The sequence below is a fragment of the Lissotriton vulgaris genome, chromosome 9 (genome assembly GCF_964263255.1).
Source record: "Lissotriton vulgaris chromosome 9, aLisVul1.2, whole genome shotgun sequence".
Classification (NCBI taxonomy): domain Eukaryota; kingdom Metazoa; phylum Chordata; class Amphibia; order Caudata; family Salamandridae; genus Lissotriton; species Lissotriton vulgaris.
Window position 1 is genome coordinate 587,686,745 of NC_141697.1, and position 26,927 is coordinate 587,713,671.

The window sequence follows — 26,927 nt, forward strand, 5'->3', positions numbered from 1 at the left end:
TAAGAACACATCCTCTGAATTGCTTGCCCCGGTAATCCCTTAAAAAAAGCCCTGGCCTCGTCATACCTATTTTAAACCTAACTTTCAGCCATGCTGCACAGCAGCCAAGCTCTGTATTTCATGGATAAAAGACACTGCCAATATAATAGCTTGCACATAGGTGAGACCTATTGGCTTTGCCACTGCTTGTTTTAATTGCATTCCTGGACTCATAGTCTTGTTTATGCAATGATAAAATCTACACTACATCTTCCAGAATCATGCAAAGACAGCGACACCAGTGCAATTCATGAAGTCATTGAGATTTATCACTGCCAAATTGTGCCAGCATTGGTGCAATCGATGTATGGCGTAGCACGGGTACACTTCTCCATACTGGCTTAAGGTGGAATTTATAGGGCTGACATATAAGTGCAAACTGGAATCAAAAAGACTTGAGTGAAAACAAATAATGTCTCTACGTGTTAAATATCCCCAGTTTGAGGCTGCTGCCCCTTTAAATCTGCTGCGATTCTAGTCTACGGCGCGTGCATTCCAGCTTCGGACAGTGCACAGCGAAGAAGGCGCCCACAGGTGTGCTGAGGAGGCAGCAGCAGGGGTGTCCGCGAGGACCGACTCCTGGACACCAGCCTCTGACTGACACACCTGGAGGGGCGGGGCCTGGCAGCCAGCCGAGGGAGGGTGTGTTTCGGCAGCCCCCCTTCATTCCCCTTCAGACCCCGGGCTACAAATAGCACCTGCGGAGCACGAGCCCTTCCAGGGGATGCTAAGCCGCGAAGCCACCACGCGCCGACCTAGCAACCTGCCTAAAGCCCACCTGCGCGCCTGCCTGCTGCCACTCACCGGAGGACACGGTAAGCCCTCGTCGGTTAGCACCGGCTGCTGAAACTCTGTGCTGCGACGTGCGCAATGCTGCAGAGCTGTGGGGTGTGACTATTAATGCTGAGCTGTCTAAAAAGTCATGTTACAGTTGTTCGGTTTATTACTTTTTTCTAAACCTTCTGTGCCAAGGCGTTTCCACACGACATGGTCTCTTTTAGATGCTCTATATGGGAACGTTCGGATGCGTGAACCTCCAGGATTGTTTGACAAGAAAATGAAATATGAACTGGTGGGTGGCTAAGTTGGGATGGACGTTGATTTCAGAGCAGCATAGATCGAATCTCAGTCAGTTTTTATCTAGCGGTCAAATCTCGGCTCCATCTCGAGCGCACACTGTGATCCTGGGCACATCCCTTTATTTCCATCCCCGTCCAACAGTGGGCATATCTTCGAAACCCTGTAGGTCCAAGAACCGAGCTAAACACTGGTTAAAGCCAGGGCATTAATAACTAGACATTTGCACTGTTCAGTTTCCTAATCCAGGCATGACTGGCTGGAAACAGCAGAAATGACCCCATGCAGGTGTGTACACGTCATGAAGTAACCCAGCATGTGGGATTGAAGAGCAAGACTTCTCCCCACCTGTCCCAGAAGCACTGGGAGCAGATTTACAAGACCCTTGCGCCACGTTTGGGTCATTTTTAACATGGCAAAAGTGGCGCATGGGGCTTGTAAATCTGCCCCTGGGTGTCGCTTAGCGTCAGCAAACGTAAGATAAGGGCTTCTCTAGACATTAAGGGGCAGATTTACAAGCCCTTTGCGTCACTTTTAACATGGCAAAAGTGACGCAAAAGTGGCGCAAGAGGCTTGTAAATCTACCCCTAAGGGGCTTTTTTTACAAGCCCCTTGCGCCAATTTTGCGTCACTTTTCCCATGTTAAAAATGACGCAAAAGTGGTGCAAGGGTCTCGTAAATCTGCCCCTAAATGTGTAATCTTGGCTTCAGCTGCAAACACTTATTGCAGACAGCAGAACATAATCCGAAGTTAAAAGAAACGAGCAAGACAGCCCGAAATGGACAAGGAAACGAGCAGAGTGCATGGAATGATGACACCAGTCAGCCGTAAAGTAGGAAACATCATGGAAAAAGCTTTCCGGAATTCTCTGTACATGAAATCATGCTTACAGAGTAGCTCGTCCATGTGTTTAACTGGTGAAGACTGTCTCCTCCTGGTTGAATGGCTTTTATAAAATTGTGGGGCCTATTCACAAAGGAATTTTGGACAGTGCTTAATTTGTAAAACTTTAAGTGCCAGGGCCTATCTTAGGATGTCACTGCAGCCTGCACCCCCATTGCGCCTGACAGTGCTGCCAATTCCAGTACCAACACAAGTACTAACCTCCTCCTACAAGTGTGGCAATTCTGTCTATTCAAGGCCATCCAAAGCTATAAAAATGGTTTGGCATAGTCTGAATTGTGATTTTTAATGTATATTGAATTATTAAACTGTTGTTTTGATCATCTCAAAATAGACATCCAGCGCCACCATGTAGTAGACCATGGGTACTCGCAAACATTTGCCCAGGGGCCACAAAGTATGGTCTGTGGTGTGACTGAGGGCTGCACTGATGCCAGGAGGGTGGTTGTAGGGGGTCTGGGTGGGTCAGTCATTGTGTAAGGAGGCTTAAAAAAATTAAAAGAAACGGGCAAGCATTCATTTGCAGGGAAATACATGCTGGCTGTTTATTTAACATTTAATTCTGAATATTAGTGCTCAGCAACTAAACAGCAGCTCACCAGGAGGGCCGCGTGTAAAGGTCAAGTGCGCAAGAGGCCCGAGCCTGCTTTGAGCAGAACAGTAGTTTCCTATTTGCCAGCATATTATGCGACCAGAAAGATGTAAGTAGTTTCATGTTTAGAAAACAATAATTAGAATTTAGTGTTATAGAGGTTCGGCTGCTCCTGACTGAGATCTTCACTGCTCAGCTCTCTCCTGTCCTGCCTGCCCATTTCTTCCTTGCTACTGCTAAGTAAAATGTGAATATGGGGTGGGCGAGGTGGCGTTTGGGGGTTGGACTATTGTTTTCAGAGTCAGACCTCTGCTGATTACGCAAACGAGCCCACTCCCCCGCCATTCTTACCTGTATGACCAGGGCCAGCTTTAGGGCGGTGTGGCCGGTGCCGGGTGCTGACTTTGCTTGGGGGCGCCTGTTTGCTAGACTATATTGTTTTTAAAAGCAGCCGTAGTACCGTTCCTGACCTCCAGCAATTTTCAGTCAACAATTAAAATGATGAACCTAGGGGGTCATTAGGACGGCGGACCCCCGAGGTAGAGGGACCGTCCGCATGGGCAGCGGCAGTCCCTCCATGCAAATTAGGATGTGACCACCACCCTGGCAGTCACATCCTGTATCCTTAACATTACGGCGGGTGCTGCTTCAAGCAGCGCCCGCCTCAATGTTAAAAATGCATGCATTGCATTTGCATGCACAAAGCAGCAGGCACCGCGCGGTGCCTGCCGCTTTGTGCATGCAAATGCAGGGGGGTACCATAGGTACCCCCATGTGCATCCCCATCCCCATTCACCCTGGGGGCCTGCAAGGGCCCCCCAGAAGCAAAGGTCCACATGCTTTTCCACGGCGGAAAAACCACAGCGGAAAAGCATGTCTACACATGCTTCCTAATTTGGCTGACGGTGTCTTGCAGACACCGCCACCAAATAGCCCTCCAAAACCCGCGGATCAGCGGCGCACGGACCTGCCGTCCGCCGCTGGTCCCCCCCGCAATCCCACCGCCATCCTAATCTGGCAGTGGGTGTTTTATGTGGCCGCAGCGCTGAATCTGCATCCTCCGGGCCGGCGGTGGCTTCCGCCAGCTCGGAGGATGCGGATTCACCGCTATCCTAATGAGGCTCCTACTTCGGTGATTGATGTTCTCCCTGTAGAGAGAACGAAGTTTTGTCTAGTGGAAGTTTTGACTGGGTAATGTTTTGATTCATCATAAGTTAGTGCGGAGGGTTAATATGCCTGCTGCACAGAATGTGCATCATGCAGATCACGAAGTGAACATAACGTAAATAGGTCAGGGGGTTACTGCTTTCGTTGGAAACTTAGTTTTGTTACTTGTAGTTTATTAGTTAAAATACTGATAAAAAATCTGTGAACTATTAACTGTCATCAAAGAACTGAAATGCAGACTTCAAGTATAGATTAGAGCGTATTGATGTTTTCCCCAGACCTTCAATATCCTAATGTTGTCCAAAGTGTTGATTTGGGTAGAAATCAATTCCAATTATTAAAGATAATCCCCAACCATGGTCTTCGTTTCAAATTCTGAGTTTGTGCTTCTCCAGACCAAGCCCCCCTAAACTTTACTGCCTACCAGAATGGATGACATATAAATCTTACCACTCTGCCTAATGTAACGTTTACTTTACATTGATTTACGCACATATGATTGAGTAATGTGTGCACAATGTAAAGTGCTCTGACATCCTTCACTTTTATGAGTGACACTATAAAACAAATTAAATGCATCTGAGTGAGAGCGGTTATGGAGACTGTTACTGGGTGGTGGGTGGTACTGTGGAAATTCGTTGCGCTGGTGGTCATGTGGGGTGGGGGCGCCAAATAACATTGTCGCAGTGGGCGCCACCAGTGCTAAAGCAGGTCCTATGTATGACCCACAGCTCAGCTCCTTCCTGCAAGTGCCAAATTGTAAATTAGGAGGGGGTATAGGGAGAGCAAGAGAATTTTGATGGGGCGCTTACAGTCTGTACAAGAAAAAAAGAATGATTAAAGACAGTGTGGGCTAACTTGCTGGAGCTATTTCAGAGTGAGACTGCTGCATGACCTGTATGGAGACAGCTCCTTGCGCGGCTTGCGCCTCCTCTGAGCATTCATGTCCTGGGCCCAGCCCGCCCATGCTAATGGCTGGCACTGCCCCCTGCATCCCTCTCCTGTGCTATCAGATCATTTTTCAAGCCGCCCACCCATGGTGCGGCAGACTAGGGGCTGACTAGCACCACAGGCGTTTTGCATTTTGATTGTGGATATTAAAATCGCAAACAATGCTGGCTAGCCCTTCCTCTGCTACACCATGGGGGGAGCGTGGAGAATGGTGCAGGAGAGGGGATGCATAGGAGGCAGAAACTTATGGCTCTTAATTCATCTCACTGTTGGCTTGAGAGTATCAGAAGGACTCTGGCCGAGCTAGAGGTGGCCACCTTGCTCAAGCCAGGCTCTAGACTTTGGCGGCTAGTGCATCCCTATTGCCTACTTTTCCGGGCTTTTATGACTTTGCACAATATAAATCAAATCGGAATAAACTGGACCTCATGAAGGATGCCCCAATTGAGGGCTTTGGACTCAACGATGAGGAGAAAAGAATTCAATTCAGGGAGACTTTTTCTCGTTCACTGATCAACACTGAGCACTCCTCTTCCTATTTTAACACGTTCCTCCTTGGAGCAACCTCTATCCATTTATATCCTGTGAATATTACTTGAATCTACACCGTTCAAATAAGCATATTAAATTATCAGGAGAATATAATTTTGGTCTGGTGTCTGTTTATCCTTATGTTCATTTGATGTTTAAACAATTGACTCAGGTTGAAGGAGTTTGCACAATAATTCTGCTAAAAACTCCACTCTCTTAACTAAAGAATAGATTCAACTATGTTCATTGACTGAATTGCCTTTTGTGAATAAGGTTCTAGGACCATTGTTTTTTGTAATACTTTGTAGGATGTCGTCATCAGGCGTTAAAAGTCCTCGTAGCCCTTTGGTTAGTAACTGCCACATCCCTAGGTCTCTTTCTGACCATAAATAAGTCACACCTGGCGCCCAGACCTCAGATCACATCTGGACTGGAGAGTAGACCAAAGAAGGACTGCCCTCCTGTTCCTGGATATGGCAAGATAGGCTGCACCAACCACTGGACTGCACCTGCTGGTCCTTGGGAAAGCAAAGAGGGTACTGTGCGTGCGGTGCCTGGCTCATGGAAAAGTCGACCCTGATCCCCAGACAGAAGAAGTGATCTCCAATAGTCATTTAGCTGACTTCCTGTCACAACACCGGGGCCAGAAAAGCTGAGCAAGTCAGTTCTGGCAAATCAGTAGCCACAATCGATTGATCATCTCTGACTGCCGACATGCAGCCCGGACACCCAAGTCCAACTGCTCAAAGGTTAGGCCTGGGAGAGTCGTTGGAATGCAGTTTAGTTGCCCAAGATGGACACTAGCCTTCCCCAAAAGAAACTGCTGGTTACACGGTGACCGGAGACCAGTAGTCCAGCGGCAATTGGACTTCTGCTGGAGCAAAAAAGGCTTTTAGGGACATTGACTGCTGTAGTCAAAGTCACTTCACCTGGACCATGGACCTAAAAGAAGTCCCATGGAGACCCCATCGACTGCACAGCATCCTCAGCAACTTACAGCATTATGTATCCCTTGCATCAGGACCACTCAATTGAAGTGTATGGTGGTTAACCCATAGAGTTTGGAATTGGACTTGAGACTGCTTTGGTGACAAGGCAACTGTCCTACAACTCCTTACTGCCCCCCTTGACCTCCTCCCCACCAGAGTTGGTCACACAAAGTATGCCAGAATAGTTGAATGCAACTTTATATACATTTTACAAAGTTTCCAAACTTTCCGCTTACCAATTCTCGTTGCAATTTCACGTACAAAGCAGTGATTTATGATTTACTTAACAATCTATATTTCTGAAACCCTATTATCAATTTTGTTTGTTTTGGTGTCTAAACCTTCCTACAAAAAAGGACTATTTTTATAAATTGCTGTCAGATTTATTTTGTGTTGTGGGACTTTCGTTTTTCCTTGTTTTGGTACTACTAAATGATTTACACTTGTTCCTTTGTTTAAGTCTGACTGCTCAAAGCCACAGCCACCAAGGGTTGAGCTAGGGTTTAACAAATGAGCCTGACTGGACCCAAGTCAGTAACGTGAATTTATTACACAATGAGGTCACACAACCACATCACATGATACAATGCTTTCATCACAATATCCAATTCCAGGTCCCAGTCTGAGATGGAATGCAGGGAATATCCAGTGAAGGTGTAGACCTCTGGAAACTTATTGTGACTAGGATTCTTGCACTTACTTAACCTCTTGGCTGCTAATGACAAGGGTAACTCGTCATGCACTTTTCATTGATTTCAATGGAAATTAAATGAGAATAGGTAAATGGCCTTAGCAGCCAAGGTGTTAAGGCATCTGCCATGAGCCTTATTAGGCCTTCAAGTCCAATGTCTGTGCAGGATCCCAGAAACCTTAGCAAATGTGATGGAATTTCTCGAGAGTGCCTACTCCACAACTCATTCACTTTCTTCCTCTATCTTTTTTTCAGATCTAGATACAGTGACAATGACGTTTCAGAGAAAAAGGTTATAAACACCTCAGCTGACTGCTAAGGGGTGGGACTGACTGCTTGTTCCGGTCCTGACATTCTAGATCAGACAGTGCTCAGCCCAACCAGAGTCCTCAGGTTAATCTACTCAAGTCTAAGCAAGGTCTTACACAGAGCACACAGTTTGCTGTAGAGAACCAGACCTTGAGCCATGGACATGCTGATTGTTGCAAATGATTTACCCTGAACGATAGTTGCTGAGGTTTGCAGAGCGGTGCAGGATGCAGCACTGCAGGGCCATGAGTAGACTGAGGCCATCAGCCCTCATGTTGTTATCTGCAACGGATGTCTTCCTCAAACAGTTAATCTAGTAGAAATAGCACTTCACATGCAAATATCCACAAGAGTGTTGGACATCTGGATGCAGTTAAATCAGGCTAACAAGGAGTTCATGAAAGTAAAACACAATAATATGTACCGCCTACGAAATTTGAGTGACTGCAGGCCTATCAATTAAAGTCCTGATTGAGATATTTGGCCAACAGGGTACTTGGTAACAAACTTGGAGGAGTACTCTGTCCGCTAATCCAGTGGGCGTCCACACTTCAACTTTCTGACAGAGGTACCCCTGATGGCTCTACCGTCAGGGAACTTCATTCAATGGCTCGACAGAGTCTGGGCTGTCGGAATAAGGACATCAGACTGCCCTCCCTATTTAGAGTGGATAATCTGAAGGTTTTTTTTCAGTCTGAAAGAGAGAAAACAAATTGCTCCCAATACCATGGGGCAAAACTCCCAGGGGGTAGCCATCATTAGTTTATTGTTTTTCAAAAACATACTCCTGCTTTGGAAGTTTGTTTTAGAAAAACAATAAAGTTTGGTGCACCGCCACATCGTAGACCGTGACCATGCAACAAATTTGCACTGCCTTCAGTTGATCAGCCATCGCAGTGGTTCTTCTGAAGACACATAGATCTCTGCTGGGCTGGCAACGATCCTTAAATATGAAGGCCTGAGTCATGCCAGCGTGGCACACGTAATGTCCTCTGCCACCCGGATGGACGATGGGCCTTTGCTAAAGTCAAAATCAAGTCCTAAGTTTTATGTTTATTAAAGTAAATATGACACCATATGAAGATCAGTCATTTCGTACAAAAATACTGCATACCACTACATTGCCTACCACTATATTGTCAAGGTGAGCATAGGTAAGGTAAGTATTTTTCCATCTCTCCTTCCACTGTATTACCATGCAATATCCTGGTTAGGCTGAAGTAGTGGATGATTGTCATGCAACATAATAATACAGGCTATGTACGGAAGGCGTGCCATATTACCAAATTAACATCATAGCCAAGCCACAAAACACTTACTCATATTAGGAACAAAAACATTTATTTCAGGCCTATCCTGGCTAAGTTAGGCATTTTAGTTTCTTTACTTCCCTCCATGTCATTGTACATCAGAACATCTGCAACTGTCTTTGAAATTACTACTTCCTACATTAGTGAGGGGCATGTCGTCTACAAAGGGTAGCCTCTCCCAGCACTCTGTTTTTGCCCAGCTCAAGCTCAACTTTCAAACAATGGCCTGCTATCCCCGTATTTGGAACTGAGGATTCTTATTTACAGAGGCTTGCACCGCCCTAGTGTCACTCTTTTTGACACTCCGACGGTGTACGCCTCTAAATCATATCTATGAGGCAACAGCAAGCCACACTGCGTGGCTTTGCATGGCCTCATAGACATGGAGTAAGACAAAGCATCGCAAGTCATTCACTTTCTCCCGCTATCTTGCCTTGCCTTACTTTTCATCAAGGGGGCGTTCCATGGGTGTTGCGGTGGGTTTTCCCAGGCAGCACCCAGGGATTTTTATGCTGCCCCAGATTTACAAGAGCATGCAAAACCTGGAGCAGTGCCAAAACCTTACGCCTCCCCAGAGTAGGCATAACTATGCCTTCCCAGAGCAGGCATAACAAGGAGAAATAGAACAAATAAGCAAAGCCTGGTGATGGACTATCAAGGCTGCACCTCACGTGTTAAACATTGACAGCAAAATTGTCCCGTGCACAAATCCTCCGGCACTTGCCGCCGTTTAGTGCCACTGTGAAACAGATTCCAAGTTTGTTGTATATATTGAGGTGCACAAAGAAGAGAAGTCCAATCTCATGAATTTTTTAAAAGAAATCCATTAATCATAACTCTTTCAAATTTAAAAACATATAATCCAGCCAACGCGTTTCGTTCCAACACATTCCCGGAACTTCGTCAGGGCTTTGAATTTAATTAAAGTCAATACTCATTAATTGCACCAAAGTTACAGCATCATATGCCAGATACATTTATTTCCAAGGTCCTCATCCAGCCTTTGAGTTCATCACCAGAATAAGTGTGTATCGTAGTCTCCGTGTGGTTAGACTGCAAAAATTCGTGAGATTGGACTTCTCTTCCTGGTGCACCTCCATATATGCAATAACTAGGAGAAATACTTTTATTTCCCCTCGTTTTTCCCTTTCCATGTGTGCTGCATTCTGGAGCACACATAGAAAGCAGAAAACGCCTCTCTGGATTGTTTTTGTGCAGGAAGGGACACCTTCCTGCACAAAAACAATCATGCATGCAACACAGACACCCTTGCACCATGGTGCAAAGGTGCCTGCATTGGCACTAGGCAGTAATTTGTCACTGGGGGTGAATGCTTGCATTGTCCAGCATTCCGTCTATCAATTGTTTCTTTTGCATATGTCGCCCTAAGTGGGAAGGGTATGCCCAGACTTGGGTCCTGTGCTCACTACACCACTGGATTCAAGCTAGCCTGGCTGATGAAGGGTGATGCCCTGAAACCGGTCCCAGGATGCTTGTTTCCGGTCCAGGGAGGACCAGGCTTGGCAGTCTGGGCTGGACTGTTCCCAAAAGGAACAGGGTCAAGACTGATTTGCATATGGCAGGGTCCAAACTGGAGTGGTGTGGTGAGAAAAGAATGATGGATTTAACCCAGAATTCTGTGACTGGGGGTGAATGCTTACATTGTCCAGCATTCCGTCCAACAATTGTTTCTTTTACATATGTTGCCCTAAGTGGGAAGGGTATGCCCAGACGTGGATCCCGTGCTCACTACACCACTGGATTCAAGCTAGCCTGGCTGATGAAGGGTCATGCCCTGAAACCAGTCCCAGGACGCTTGTTCTGGTCCAGGGAGGATTTGGCTTGGCAGTTCGGGCTGGATTTTCCCAAAAGGAACAGGGTCAAGACTGATTTGCATATGGCTGGGTGTGAACTGGAGTGGTGTGGTGAGAAGAGAATGATGGATTTAACCCAGATCCTTGTGACTGGGGGTGAATCCTTGCATTGTCCAGCATTCTGTCCATCAATTGTTTCTTTAGGGGGAAGGCAAGGTTGCACCTTATTTCATAAATACAGTGCATTCCTGCCCTTTCACATTGACGTAGAGCAGCGTCTCAAGGAGCCTTGCGGCGCCGCCCTCCGCCAATCCATCATAAATTAGGTCCTAATTCTGCAGTCTCCAGAGTGTGAGTGCGCATCAAAAGTACAACTGATGTCTCCTACTTGGTTTGCAACAGAGTGCCGCACAATATCATTGGTGACCTGTGTAAACATGTAATACAAGCTAAATATAAATATAACAATCAATTGCGAAGCCAATAAGTGTAGCGTCCATTTTGACCTCTGTCAAAAAAATTAGAAATATATTGCTTCAGTAGAAAAGAAAACAAAAATACGAATACTCTCTGCATACAATTTGTCTATCCACACCGTAAGTCCCCAAGGCCAAGCCTGTCTAACTACACAAGGGTTTTTGAGGTCTAATAGTGTAGAGAGAAGTACTCTTTTTAAAGGACGGATACCCTCAACCACCATACGGTGGTTGCTTCATTATAGGGCATCCCCTAATGCTGCAAAGCAGGGGAGCACTTTCTGGTGTTTCCTGTGGTATCCTACCTATGGTGAATAGGTGTGATGAGAGTAGCCTAACACAAAGATGTGTGTATGCATTCAAAATGAACAGTTGGATAATATAAAAACAATTTTTTTACCGGTCACAGTTGCCTTTAGTTGGGCTCACGAGCAAAGGCCTATAATCGAATCTTAATGGTAATACAAATAGCATGGAATGGGGTTTGGGACAAGTCAATACGTGAATATACAAGGTTTTCTCATTGGTATGGCAGTTCACAGGGAGTATCCCTCACCGTATGGGCATACAGTGACACCTCAACACTGGAGGACAATGTACACATTTTTAAAAGGCATGTGTGGTAATAATGAAGACTACTTTCCCAGTTTTCTTCACCATCGATTGACAAATGGAGTGGTAGATACAGTGCCCAGCAAGGATCACAAACTAGGCCTGGGTATTCATTTTTTGTCAATGCAATTCACAAAATTATAAAGGCAACATATATTGAGATTTAAACAGTTTAAGGTCCTGAAGAAAGTCCTAAGCATCTCTAAGGACTGCAGTCCAAGGGCTGAAACATATTAACCAATGAATAAGGTTTACTTTTGACCAATACACTGTTACACTAGACCCCGACCACCCTTGTCTAATTAGTCGAATTTCCCATTGAGAGGCTCTTTTGGTGTAGATTTATACTAGGGGATGCACCCTCTTGGTTGAAGGTTCCCTCTTTCCCCTATAGGTGCAAATACAATTCAACTATGTATGACATAAAGAATTTAATGTGTGACAGTTCTGAGCACTTTTGAGTAGTAAAATACTTCCTTGTGCATTGTAGACGCTCAGTAGTAGTTGGAATGATACACCAAACAACCAAAGCACGAGACAAGACAGAATACTCCTATTGGGGGAGCCAAAGTCTATTCTATGACTATTTTAAAGAATAGATAAAAAAAATAGGTCTTATCGATACCCGCACCATCAAGCCAGATTCAATACAAGCAATCCATTTAAGACCCTCTGATCTGGTAAGGGCAGATGGCAGCTGTGTTGACATTTATCCAAAATTACTAATTACGCACAGAACAAAATATGACCGCAAGATAACTGCACCTGTATGATAGGCATGTGTTCTGACCTTGTCACAAATTTCCAACACACTAAGAAAAACTTAGTTTTGAGAGCCATCCATTTTATTTTACAGATCACAACATGGCCTCCCTTTATGCTGCGCTGCTTGCCTTGGTTCTGGCTTTGATGGCTTCTGAATCTTGGACATACGAAAACATTGGACCAGGTTGCCATCTGCATCGTAAGTGTGGTTGGTCGTTATGTTGTTCATTTTATGTAGTATTAGAATGCTTACCAAGACCAATTGCCTGCAGAACCATAACAACGTTAGAATAGTGAGACGTTTGAGAAGAGAATTGCTGTATTAGGTGTATTTTAAGGTTTGTGGTCATGTTTCTGTTTAAGTGTCCAACCCGTTTCGATGTCTCCAGGCCTCTTGTCGATTGTCATTTAATTTTCACTGGGAGACCGTGTCAACCTCATTTGCAAAGGGAAGTCTCCATCAAGTCCCTTTACTAAAGCCACTTTCCCAGTGCATAATTTACAAGGTGGTTGCAGATGGCACTCATTTTTTGAACTGGGTTGTGCTTTTTAAACTAGGGTTTATTTTCATCATAAACTAGCTTTAGCCTACGTTTGATCCCAGAACATGAATTATGTTGTGCGTACCCTTGCTTGATTGTAACCTGAAACCAATCAACAAGATAAAAAATGACATTTAACAAGCCTATAATGCTTATGTGTTGTAGCTGTTCATATTCAGAGCGCTCTGACATCCATTTAGGTATAGTCCACGCTATTAAACTGCAGCAAAATAAATACATTTTTCATCATCAGACTTTTCCTCAGAGCAAATGAGAGAAAAGCAGAAAAAGGAAAGAGGGACAAAGGGAAAAATAGGAAATCAGTGACAAAGAAAGAAAGCCTGGATGAAAAAGGGCTTTCAGAGTTAAGATAAAGTCAAAGGAAGTCTTTGAACTGGAAGAAAGAGGCACAGGGTGGAATTAAGAATAGACAGCCTTGAAATTCGGAAACCCTAGCATTTGCCAGTGCTGCTGGTAGGCTCCTAAAAAGTCTTAGGCCTCCACACGTATTTATATACAGATATGGCACTGCTGTACCTGTCATTCTCTGCTCCTACTACTTCATTTTCCAGCCCCCATTCTTGTGCTGCTCCTATGTCCAGTATCATTATCCCTGGGAGGATTGCCCAATCCTGTAACTTCTTCCAGTCTACTGTTCAATGATCTCAACTGCCTGCCCTCTCTCACATACCCTCAAACTGGGTCGCCAACGCCCTGACTACAAATGACCCATCTCTGTCCTTCCGTTTACCCCCCAGCCTGCTCGTGAGCCCTTTTACTCATATTTTGCAATGTTTGTGTTATTGCACCCCTGCTTTTTAGCCTCTGTATGTTCTACAACTGATACGCATAGGTGTCCTCTTTCTGTTCTTCCTGCTCCCCTTCGCCCTTGTCTACCTCTTCCGCTTCCGGTCTCCCTCCTTGCCTGGATTCCTGGCTCCCTACGTCTAAAAATCCTAGCTCTGTACCTAAGATGCAACCGGTATACCATCTGTCTTGATATCTTTTACACGCACATAGTTGCTTAATGGTGAAAGATCGAAAAAGGTTTATAAAATATATGTATATTTTTTCTTAAGGAAAAAGTGGAATAGTGGGAGTGTTAAACATGACAGAGTGGCAGAGGGCGAATAATATTCGTATCCGAGCTCTAACACAACATTCCAATGTTTCTCTTTCAGTTTATTCCTGTGGATTTTAGTAATTTGCACCTTTAAAAGGGGGACATTTTCTAATAGCATTGAGCCTATGTGCGAGGGTTATACTGATCCTTTAAATTAGCTCTCTTATATAAGTTGAGCACATTGCTGAGGGCATTTAAAGACCAGTAGGTCCCTCAGCAGAGATCCACGATAATAGAATGTTGATGAGTGATAAAGAAGCTGGTCAGTCGGTAGTTTGTCTTCTGATGACCACTAGTCTTCTACTGGGGTGGTGTGGTCGAAGCTGATGTCAACTGGATTTATTCCACAGGGTGGGTATCTTAAGCGATGCTACTACTGATCCTGTTGCACAGGGTATGGCGGACCCAGTTCATGAATGCTTTGTGAAGGAGACCACAGACATTAAGCTTCATCTTCTGTATCAGTGATTACTACATGGTCTCACGGTCTAGGATAGTCATTATCAAAATTATGCAAGTCGTTTATTAGCAGTATAGCGTTGCTTTGCATGGAGGTACTTTTTAGGACAGCTTCGGCAAATGCTACGGCAATACTAATACGTAACGTGGGCTCGAACAGTCTTGTATTTCTTGAGAAATGCAAGTTGTCCTGCATTTTGGTGCTACTTTCTGGATATTGCCGTTGTAGGGGAACTTCTGCCTGGCACAAGCGAGCCGTTCACTTGAATGTTAGCTGAACTCCATCCTATGGAATCTAGTGGTTTACAATTGTTCCGGGTGTCATAAAGCCGATGAGTGGGTGATCTCAGCCCAGTTCTTCAGATGCTTCTCTTCACTTTGCAAGACGTCTAAATCACTCAACCGTGCTAAATGGACACTAGAGACAGTAGGCAAGGATGGAATTGACAATGGTACTGAAGTGCCTTTTCAGTCTCTGGAGGTGATTTCATCATATTATGGTTGAGGCACATTGGCCAAAGAAGGTGGCTGACACTTACGTTATCGCTGACCGAAGGACATGATTGAGGGTTTCACTAAATTTCATTCACTTCCACTTATCAAGCCAACCGGCTTCTGAGTGTTACCTGATTTCTTTGGTTATTAAAGTATCACAAAGTGTTATTTGTTAGACAAGGTTAGATTTGCCCACCTTCATGACTTGGTGAGAACTAGAAGAAGGTGATATTTGTCTATAGATGTAAAATTATAGAATCTTAAGCGGTTGTACTTTCCTTTTCAGAGCATTTTTCGTCTTCTACACTATCATGCATTATTATATTTGAAGGGCTTGGCAACTGGTGTTCTCAGTGGCTCTTTGTTTCGTTGTCTTGTGTTTCTCCCATCCTTACCACTTGCTTGCTTCTTCCTGGCAGCCTTCAATGTGACTATAAAGAGTGACCGCAAGGGCACATGCCGGGGAACCCATGTGGTCCACGCCTGTGTAGGATACTGCGAGTCCAGCGCTTTCCCGTCCAAGTACTCTGTGCTCCTGGCCAGCGGCTTCAAGCACAACATCACCTCTGTGTCCCAGTGCTGCACTATCAGCAAAATGCAAAAGGTCAGTATGCATTAGGTCTGTATAAATGATTTCCTGCTGTTCCGACAGCATAATGTTAGCACTCAATATCTGTGATTTACTAGACAGTTTGGAACTGTAGATTGCGGACAACCGTGTATCAATCTGAAGAAGTGCGAGAGATAAGCACACCATTGCAGCTTTGCACATCTCCGAAGTTCCCTTTATGGTTCTTTTTATGAACATAGAGCCAGATTTACTAACATTTCATTTTGTGAGTATCCAATTGCAATTATTTGCAACTCGCAATTAGAGACTCCCAAAATGAGATGTACTAATGTGTCTCAGACACATTAGCGATTCCCAAATGGGTCGCAAGGAACCTGCCTCATCAATATTAATGAGGCAGGGCGCAATTTCAACCCACTGGGAATGGGCAATAACACAGGGATGATGGCCTGCTGGGGACAGTCGACCACCATGTCAGTTTTTGCGGTTAAATAAAGCAACTTTTATTTTAAAATGCTTTCAAAAAGAAAAATGAAATGTTTCTGTTTCATTTTTTAAGAGTAGGAAGTGGTCCATGGGACTACTACCTGCTCTTTAAAAACATTTTTACTACCATTTACATTCACCATTTGCAACTGATTTACCATCTACTTGGAGAAGGAGGTAAACTGTGATTGTTTTGCAACCCCATTCCGATCGCAAAACAATTGTACATTCCCCTTCTATTGTTACCGACAAAATATGTTTTGTGCATAGCAAAATGGATTATGCATTATACTGGTCACAACCCAGTAACGTGTCATACATCTGTCCCATAGTACATTAAGCTTGTTTTATGAACATAGTTAATTAAGCTGATTACTTCACTGGGTTGTCCTTTCTGGGATTTTTGGTTTAAAATGTATGATCCTGAGCAGGTATAGGTTGGAGGGAGAGATGATTGATAGATCTGCTGGGATAGGGTTTATTACTATCATCCTATACATGATTGTCAATGTCGAAAAGTGTTTATAGTACATAGCTAGTGGGTGGATTTAAATTAGAGTGCTCTGTTTGGCAGCGATACGGGCTGATCTCTTCAGTTATTCCATGCATGTTCATATGGTGATGAGTGGTTTATAGCTGTAGATTGGTACAGCACTGGAGGATGGACATGACCCATAGGGTTCTGTTTTATGTGAGTGTGACAGAGTCAAGAAGTATGAGGAAGTTATTTTGCAGCTTGTTTGAACTATAGTCAGCTGCCCACCAGTGTGGGCCAGGAGGTTTATATAGGAATTAATATTACTATATAATATCCAGGCTAGACGTAGGCCAGCTGTTCATAACTTACTTGGGCATAGGAAGCTGTGCGCTGGTTGGGTTGTGCTATATCTGTGAACTGTAGACTGGAGATTATAAGTGTAGGAGCCATTATTATTCCTAGTTCTATCTCAGGGTTCTGGGGTGATGTAGTTGTACTGGAAATAACCATGTTTGCACCTCTCTTCTGAAGTATAAATGATCCTGAATCCTTCAGATCTTACCTGGAAGTGAGTTACAGAGTTTAATGACTGAGAAAGCCTGCCTCCTATGTATTTCTTATTGTAAGGTGTTATGAATATCGGGGTGGCAAGCCTGAGATGCAGTGTCCTATTTTGTTTGTGTTGCTTCTTCAATTTAATTTGTAAATAAAGTGAGCCTTTTCCTTGGGAGGCTCTGTGGACAATGCAGAGTGCCTTGCACATTGCTTGTCTAGCTACAGCTAGCTGGTGGAGTGATTGTAGTTTGGGAGTCATGTGTCTGTTGGGTTGAGATGGAGGAGCTTTGCAGCACCATTTTGGTTCAGTTATATTTTGCGCATAATAGAATTGAGGAACCAAAAACAAGTGTTAGGATAGTTTATAGTTTTTGTTGGTATTCGACGCTGAGGTGGTTGTGTCACAGTGTTCTCATGGTGTAAAAATTGCTGTTTGCGAACTTGTTGATGCTCTTTGTGAACTTCTTGATATGTGGTATAAAGGGCAGATTTGAATCCAAATGTATCCCTATGTTTATTTCTTTTCCTGATGTCAATGGAGGCACCTCAAGTTGCTTGGGCCATGTGTCTTTAGGTTGGTGTGCTATCATTTACAGTCACAATCTCTGTCTTTGTGGTTTTCATCTTTAGGTGGTTATTTATCATCCATGCATTTATGGTATTTGGGCTCGATCCAGCTATGATTTGTAGAGGACTTCCAGGCCATCCATTTTTTGAATGATTTGCTTGTCATCTGCTTAGATGTAACATTTGAGGTTGAATGACCTTATCAGGTTTGGTGGGTGGTTAGGTAGATGTTGAATAATAGGGCAGAAATGAGGGACCCCTGAGGGGTTCAACAGTGTTGAGTGTGAGGAGCTGATGTATAAGTATACCAGGCTTTGTCTGTCTTTGAGTTGAGGCAATCCATTTTAAAGTTTTTACATATTCAGAAATGATAGAGCCTTTGTAGTCGCGTGTGCTGATTGACAGTGTCAAATGCTGCTGATAAGCTAATAAACAGTGGTGTGGCAATTTTGTGGCAATTTTGTTCCTGTACACTGTGAGTTTTAGGTCACCGCAAACTGACACAAAGGCTGACTCTGTGGCTCTATCATATAGATTGTTGGTCTGACATTAAGTCACTTCAATCAATCAAAGACATTTATAGAGCGCACTACTTACCCGTAGGGTCTCAAGGCGCTTGGGGGGGGGGGGGGGGAGGGGGGGTGCCGTTACTGCTCGAACAGCCAGGTCTTGAGCTTTGAGAGGTGGTCCTGGGTCAAGCGCAGGTCGGTCGGGATGGAGTTCCAGGTCTTGGCGGCCAGGTAGGAGAAGGACCTTCCTCCTGTTGTCGCTCTTCGGATGCGGGGGACGGCGGCGAGGGCGTGGCTGGCTGATCGGAGGTGGCGTTTGGGAGCGTAGAAGTTGATTCGGTTGTTGAGGTAGCTCGGGCCTTGATCGTGTAGGGCTTTGTGTGCGTGGGTGAGGAGACGGAAGGTGATTCTTTTGTTGACGGGGAGCCAATGCAGGTCTCTCAGATGTCCGGAGATGTGGCTGTTTCGTGGGATGTCGAGGATGAGTCTGGCTGGGGCGTTCTGGATCCGCTGGAGTCTCTTCTGGAGCTTGGCGGTGGTTCCGGCGTAGAGGGCGTTGCCGTAGTCCAGTCGGCTGGTTACGAGGGCCTGGGTGACAGTCTTCCTGGTCTCCGTGGGGATCCACCAGAAGATCTTCCGTAGCATGCGTAGGATGTTGAAGCACGACGAGGAGACGGCGTTGACTTGTCTGGTCATGGAGAGGGAGGAGTCCAGGATGAAGCCCAGGTTGCGTGCGTGGTCCGTCGGTTTGGGTGCGGTGCCCAGGGCGGGGGGCCACCAGGAGTCGTCCCAGGCGGAGGGCAAGGAGCCCAGGATGAGGACCTCCGTCTTGTCTGAGTTCAGTTTCAGGGGGCTGGTCGTCATCCACTCGGCTACATCTTTCATCCCTTCGTGCAGGTTGGCTCTGGCGGCGGCGGGGTCGTTGGTCAGGGAGAGGATCAGCTGGGGGTCGTCGGCGTAGGAGATTATGTTGAGGTTGTGTTGGCGTGCGATGGCCGCGAGGGGGCTCATGTAGACGTTGAAGAGGGTGGGGCTCAGCGAGGATCCTTGAGGGACGCCGCAGATGACTTCGGTGGCCTCTGACTTGTACGGTGGTAGGCGGACTCTCTGTGTTCTTCCGTCGAGGAAGGAGACGATCCATTCCAGTGCCTTCTCCTGGATTCCGACGTTGCTGAGGCACTGCACTAGGGTGCGGTGGCAGACAGTGTCGAATGCCGCGGAGAGGTCTAGGAGGATGAGGGCCGCTGTTTCTCCGTTGTCCATCAGGGCTCGGATGTCGTCGGTGGCGGCGATGAGGGCGGTCTCGGTGCTGTGGTTGGCTCGGAAGCCAGACTGTGAGGGGTAGAGGGATCCATTCGTCTCGAGGAAGGCGGCCAGCTGTTTGTTGACGGTCTTCTCGATGACTTTGGCTGGAAACGGGAGGAGCGAGATGGGGCGGTAATTCTTGAGTTCGGTGGGGTCCGCTGTAGGTTTCTTGAGTAGAGCGCTGAGTTCGGCGTGCTTCCAGCTCTCAGGGAAGGTGGCGGTGTCGAAGGAGGTGTTGATAATGTCCCGCAGGTGGGGTGCGATGACAGCGTGTTGTTGAAGACGTGGTGAGGGCAGGGGTCGGTCGGAGATCCGGAGTGGACGGAGTTCATCATGGGGACGGTGTCTTCGGTGCTTATCGGAGTCCAGGCGCGGAGGGTGGTGGTGGGCGGCGTTGCTGTGGTCGTGGTGTGCGTCGGTTGAATGCTGAAGCTGTTGTGTATGTCCGCGATCTTGTTGTGGAAGTAGGAGGCGAGGGAGTTGCAGAGGTCTTGCGATGGGGTGATGTCGTTGTTTCCGGCGTTGGGGTTGGAGAGCTCTTTCACGATGTTGAAGAGTTCCTTGCAGTTGTGTGCGTTGTTGTCCAGCCGGTCTTTGAATGCAGTTTTCTTGGCGGTGCGGATCAGTTGGTGGTGCTTCCGGATGGAAAGCTTGAGGGTGGTCATGTTGTCCGGTGTTGGTTCCCTTCTCCAGACTTTCTTGAGGGCTCGGCAGTTCTTCTTGGAGCTCTTGAGTTCGTCGGTGAACCATGGGGCTTTCTTGCTGGCGGGTCTGCTGGGCGGGGTCCTCAGAGGGGCGAGTTCGTCCGCGCAGTTGCTGATCCACTTCGTGAGGTTGTCGGCAGCCTGGCTGGGGTTTGCTGAGCTGGCAGGAGGGTGCTGGCTCAGGGAAGCGGCGAGCTGGTCGGCTGTGATCTTGTTCCAACTTCTTCGGGCAACCTGTTGCTGGTGGTGGTGGATCGTCGTTTTCCTGAAGGTGAAGTGGACGCAGCTGTGGTCCGTCCAGTGGAGTCCGGTGGCGTGGCTGAAGGTGATGTCTTTGCTGGATGAGAAGACGGCGTCGAGTGTGTGTCCGGCGAGGTGGGTGGGGGTGGACACCAGCTGCTTGAGACCGAGGTTGGCGAGGTTGTCGAGCAGGGTGATGGTGTTGCGGTCGCTGTTGTTCTCCAGGTGGAAGTTGAGGTCCCCCAGGAGGATGTAGTCGGCGGAGGGGAGGGCATGCGGGCTGATGAAGTCGGCGATGTCCTCGCTGAATTGTGTGCGTGGCCCCGGCGGTCGGTAGATCAGGGTGCCTCTGAGGGTGGTCTTCGGGTCGGTGTGGATCTGGAAGTGCAGGTGTTCGGCGGTTGTCAGGGTGTTGTCGGTGTTGGTCGTGATGCGGATGGTGTCCCTGTGGATGACGGCGATGCCTCCTCCCATCTGGTTGGCGGAGCGGTCCCTCCGGGTGATCTTGTATCCCTCTGGGATGGCGATGGCGATGTCAGGCGCTGAAGAGGCGTTCATCCAGGTCTCCGTGAGGAAGGCAACGTCAGGGGCTGTGGTGTCGAGGAGGTTCCAGAGTTCGATGGCGTGTCTGTGGACGGAGCGGGTGTTGAGCAGGATGCACTTGAGGTGGTTGCTGCTGGTGTTCGGCTTGGCGGGTGCTGGTGCAGGGCAGGTCCGGATGCAGGTGAACTTGCAGGCGTGGCAGCTGAAGGGTCCGTGGGTGCGTCGTGGGGTGGCTCGGTAGCAGCCCTGGAGTCGGCCGACGTTGAGTGCGTTGAGGGTGGCGGCATCGTACGTCCGGCGGGTGGGCTGGGGTCTGCGAGGGCCCCTTTCCTCCATAAATGTGAAAACTGAGCAACAACTGATCTTTCAGATATTTTTGTGCTTTGGTTCTCTGCTATAATCTTGTGGACTTGTCTTGTCTTGTCTTTTAGTGATTCTGGATATGATTTGGACTTCAATTCTTGATTTTCTTACTTGTGTTGTTTTATGTTGGGGTGTGTTTTCATTCTTTTGATGTTGTTGTTAATCCATATGGCTTTCTTTCTGTGTTACCTCTATGTGTGGTCTTTACTGGTATGTGGTTGTCCAATGCAGTGGAAATCCAGTTGTGGAATTTGTATATGTTTTGAGGTTGCATATTTGTTGGGATTCTTTTGAGACAGGAGTTGAGTGTTTTGAGGTCTAGTTTTTCCATTGTCTTGTCTGCATGTATGCTGTCTGTTGTAGGTTAATGGTGTCATTAGAAAGGTCTATTAAGTTGTATTGATCTTGAAGGGAATGATGTTGTGACCACTCCAGATTACTGGGTTGTTGCCTGTCACTGTGCCTGTCAGGGGGCTGGCAAATATGATGTGCAGAGTGTGCCTACTGGAGTGACTTGGTCCACAAACAATTTGTTGAAGTCTGAAGGCCTCACGATTCACTGTGTTGACTGTGGTTGTTGATAGATTCATCTTGTCAGGACAAATGTTAAGGTCTCCAAGAATGTATAGGTTGGGATCGTTTAGATCAGTATTGTTAACTGGATCTAGAAAGGTATCTTTAAAAGTTTATTTTGGTGCATGGTTGTCTATATAATAAGAGGAGAGAACAAATTATTAAGTGGGGTAACCTCTTTCCAGCAAGGATTCACAGTAATTCCTGGGGAAGTTTTTGATGTGTGTAATTTGTTTTAGTAATCTCCCATAGATGACTGCCAGTCCTCCTCCAATTTTGTCAATATGAGTTTGGGTTACAATGGCAAATTCAGGTGGGATGGCTCAGTGGCATATTTCTGTAATGAAGGTGAGGCTATGCTGTGAATTCTGAGAGTAGATCATTGTCCTTGATTTGAAAAGCAAACATTTAGTTGTTGTGTCTCTTTCATCTTGATGTGATGTGCTTTGAGGAGGTGTGGTCAAGTATAGGAGGAGGGACAAAAGCATAGGAATATCGATGGGATTAGGTTGGGAATAGTTGTAATTTGAGGTAGAAAGGGAGGATAGATTGTTAGATTAGAGCATAATCTGAAGTTTCAGAGGTGGGTGTATGAGATTTTTGTGGGAGGTGGTGGTGTTGGAGCTGCTTTGTTCTAGGGTGGTTTGAATGGGGCGCATAGGGCTCTAGGGAGAAGGTGCGATCAGAGAACCTGGCGATATTTTTTAATTTCCTCCTGGCAAGTGACATTGTGGCCTAGATTTACAAAGATTTTGTGTCGGGTTTGAATCTTGTTTTTGAGGCAGACCCATCGCAAAATCAATTTTGGTATTTACAAAGCAATGCAAATGTCGATTTGCATTCCTTTGCAAACAAAATTAAAATTAACGGCGCAATGCACTGCTTTTAGTTTCTTTGCGTCTGGGAGGAGAATGAAACAAATTAGAGTAATTAGCGTTACAAGAATGGTGAACATTTCCACCATTGGACAGTGAATGTATGCAGGCTTATAAGTACTGTGTATAGTGTACTTCTACCTAGCGCTTCCTAACCTGGTCTTCCTAGGGCGATTGATTTGCCAAATCCCATCCTGGGTGGTCTAACTCCCCATTACCTGTGGGTAAGTGTCATCAGGCTGCCCGTCTTGGTGTAGAGCTTGACATCCCTGCTTTGATATGCATGAATCAACTGAGCTGGAATTCCAACATGCAGTGACCTCGCAGCGTCAGCTAAGCACTCCTCTCCCTAAACAAGGAAGTAGTTCTGTGTATATACCAATAGAACCCATGTGGACATGTTGCAACCACTGTCAGGCTGCAATTCTTTATCTTTCAATTCAATTCTTTATTTTAGTTGAATGGCTTTGTCACCTACCAGATAATAACATAAATACCATTTGCGCAGTTAACTTTATCCCTTGTACTGAATGTGTCAAGGTGTCGTGATAGTATGCCTATGAAGTGGAAATGTAAGCAATGCAGATTCAGAGAAGGTTATCCTGCATGGTCACGCACACAAATGTATGTCAAAAGTCACAGTGTGTAAAAGAGAAGGCATTTTAACACCTTGGCTGCTAGAGGTATTCTCCCCCGGTGCTGCATTCCAAGATTTACCATTGTTCATGACGAGCTCAGCTCGTCATGAGCATCGAAGGGGTTAAGACACATGAGCATGTAAATGGCCGCATTTCTTTCAGGGCCTATCCTGAACCATGTGACACTTCTGTAGGCTGGTGTAATTAGGAGAAATACCTTCATTTCACCTTGTTTTTTCCTCTTGCATGTGTGCTGCATTCTACAATACACAAAAAGAGAGGAAATAGCCTCAAATTATGGTTTTTGTGCAGGAAGGTATCCCTACCTGCATAAAAATTATCCTGACCACAATGCAGGTACCCCTTCACTATAGCGCAAGGTTCCCTGCATTGGCGCCAGGCAGGCCAAAGTCCGCCAGTGCAGGGAGACAGCAGAACTGCGCTATATCTTCAAGGAGTTGGGGCAGTTCTGCTCTCTCACGTTTCCTCAACGCAGTAACTTCACCTGCTGCACTGCATTGCGTGAAACTTTTGTAAAGCCGTGTATGTCAGTTGTTTGCGATGAAGTTTTTAATTAGTGTGTTGTTTTTGTATACGTTTTGTGATTTAGGTGTCGGTAGTTGGATTTGTTGTGGGTAAGGCTGTATGAGTGCAGTGTTTATTGTGTGTTTTTAGGTCCTTGTGGGACTTTGGGGATTAGATCTGGAGTCATTCCCCTCTAGCTCAGTAGTAGTTATAATCATCTTTTGAATGCATGTGAGGATGCATACTTATGACTGAGAGTCTGTAGGAGTTAATAGGAGATCTTGCTGTATTGATGCGTGGTTGCGTACCTGGAGTTTTGAAGTTAAAGAGACAAAGTTTCAGGCTCTAGGCCTGTTGCAGGTCCTCCTAATAGGTAAGTGAAATGAAAAAAAGGACCTACCTGGAACGGCCGGCCGCTGCCACTCCTCCGTCCTCTTCTATCTTCCTTCTTCCTGTCTCGACCGGCAGCAAGAAGCACCTGGGCACACAGGCTCCCCTGAGCCAATCACAACGCTGCAATGCAAGGAAAAATCCTAACTTTAAGACTTTCGGTAATCACAGAAGGCATTTAGGAGTCCTAAAGTTAGGAGTCCTAACTTCTGTGAATACCCAAAGGTGTAAGTGCCTTCTATGAATACCAAAATGAGTAAGTGCCTTCTGTGAATACCAAAATGGTAGTAAGTTTAGGATTTGTCTTAAGTTAGTTCTGTGAATCGGGCCCATAGCTTTCAAACTGTCTAATGTTCCCTCAGTGACCAACTGTGTCTTTTTTTCAGATCAAAGTCCGCCTCTACTGTGCCGCCTTGCGCCGCGAGGAGATTGAAATCTTCACCGCCAAGTCTTGCCAGTGCGACATGTGCCGTCTGTCCAGATACTAGCTGCTCATCACAGCCATCACGCCAAGAAGAGACTGTCCTGCGTCCCTCCTCGCCTGCTGCCGGCTTCCTTCTAGCTTTGTCAAGAGGGTCTTGAGGAGAAGCTAATAGACTATGTTCTGTTTTTTAGATGATTTTATTTATATAACTAAATATTTGTAAATGTATTTATGATAGAGCCAGAATTGCACTAAAGTCGACGGATTGTCCATGTAAAAACGAACTATGCAGATGCCCAGCTAAGAAAAATAATACCTTTTCAACTGCCTCCTGGCTCTTTGTGTTGTTTTTTGGCTATGTCTAGCTTGCTGATTGGTCTGCACCCCTAGGGAGACCAGCAAACACTTTTCAGAGATGATGACAAACAGAAGAAGCGCATGCATTAAAGCTAATGAATAACGGATTTCCTTTTCCTGACCTATGAGGTTGAGGCTGAAGGTTTTCTTTCTTGTGCACAACCACTTTGATGCTTTAGAGCTCACCATAATCATGAGACTGTGAATTTGCTGCTTTGAGTTTTTTAAACCGAACAACAATTTTTTTGTATGTTTGTCCTGCAACCATGTCCACGTATTGTTTTCTCAGAATGGTTCATAACGCATTTAATGTGGAGACAAAGTACCCATTTGTCCATTTAGAAGCTTAACATCACGATGTCTTCTTTCAAAACTTCCCTGGTGATATTCACTTCAGGCATTCGGCCATGTCATGTGGCTTGTCTGATTATTTCATCTTCCAGTGTTTATGTAGCGCCTACAAGACCCGTTAGGTGACAGGCACTTTACTAAGAAGTCACGACTTACATCATTACAAAGTGGAGAAAAGTCAACAAATAAAAGGGGGAATAGGCGATCTGGTACAAAATGAAGTTCTTTTCAGTGCAACTAGAATCTAGTTAAAGCACAAGCACTATTGATCAAAGAAAAAATGTTAACATTTACATTTTTTTTAAAAAAAGCACGTGTTTCAGAGGAACCAGGAGTAGTTGCATCATGTAAGATAATTTTAAAAAGCTGTGACTTTTATTATCTGCAGCAGAAGTGGTTAACGTAGGCCTAGGAGAGCTAGATCCATACCAGATTTTCAGCTTGACCACTCATGATATAAGCATATATCCATAGGAATTTATTATAGATAAATGTATCTTATTGGTCTGTGTGGAAATATGCAATGGGCTAGGCCCTCTTGCATCTACGTCGGAGATGCCTAATCTTGCAATAGGTGATATACCTGTTGAAGAGAGCCATGGATATGACCATATATAATGTCTACCTAGATAGAATAGGACACAGTACAATGCAAACTTTTACAACGCATGCCTTTACAATGTGGTTTTTAAATAGCAACATCCATTACAATGCATGATTTTACAACACATGCCATCACAACGCAATTTTAGAAACTGCAATTACAACGCATTCTATTACAACGCATACCATTACAATGCATAATACTTTTAGGGCAACAGTAATGTAAGTGTTGGATAGTTTAGGGGTGAAAATTACTATTCCCACTCCAGTGAGTGCAACAGTAGGGTAAGTGTTGGATAATGTAGCACTAAAAAATACTATTCCCACTCCAGTGACTGCAACTGTAGGGTAACTGTTGGATAGTGTAGTGGTAAAAAATACTGTTTCCCATTACTTACCTTATAATGCGTTGTAATAGCATTATTTGTAGTGTCATGCATTGTAATGGTACGCGTTGTAGTGACATGCTTCGTAATGGCATGCAATGTAAAGGATGTTGCGTTGTAAAGGTAGGGCATTGTAATGGCTGCGTTGTAATGGTTGTTTCCCACCTAGATAGCTGTAGAGTTTGGCAGAGGTCTGTCCAAGATACTTTAGGCTGTGGTATCACTTTTCAAGCTTATGATCGTTACAGATATGGGAGTCAGAGGGGAAGAGACAACAAAAAAAAAATGGTTGCAGTTTCGAACATGAATAGAGAGAAGATAGTGCGGACACCGGGAGAAATCAAGTTCTGATGTTTCAGAGCATCAAAGAATGACTGATTGAGGGTGTGTATTTTGGTTGAAGAGAGTGTTTTGAGAAAATAGTATAAGATACCGTGAAGGAACTCTGATCAACAGGCAACATTTTTGTTGCCATGCAGAGCAGGTTGATACTTTGGAGTGAAAACGTTTGTGAGGGGGGCAGCTATTTTTTAGATGCATCAGCCCACAATGGGAAGCCACTTTAACAAGATGGTGAGCACAAAGGTATCTTTAAGGCAAATTATGTTAAGCAATCAGTTAGAGTGATTTCTCTTAGT

General features: G+C 45.4%; 1 protein-coding gene across 1 annotated transcript; it reads left to right on the forward strand.

Annotated features, from left to right (window-relative positions):
- Window positions 1-648: 648 nt before the first annotated feature.
- On the forward strand, window positions 649-24,900 carry GPHA2 (glycoprotein hormone subunit alpha 2). The gene is made up of 4 exons (XM_086936700.1): window positions 649-854; window positions 12,319-12,426; window positions 15,266-15,450; window positions 24,555-24,900. The coding sequence occupies exons 1-4, from the start codon at window positions 764-766 to the stop codon at window positions 24,654-24,656; spliced, it is 486 nt and encodes a 161-aa protein (XP_086792826.1). The 5' UTR covers window positions 649-763; the 3' UTR covers window positions 24,657-24,900.
- The last annotated feature ends 2,027 nt before the right edge of the window (window positions 24,901-26,927 follow it).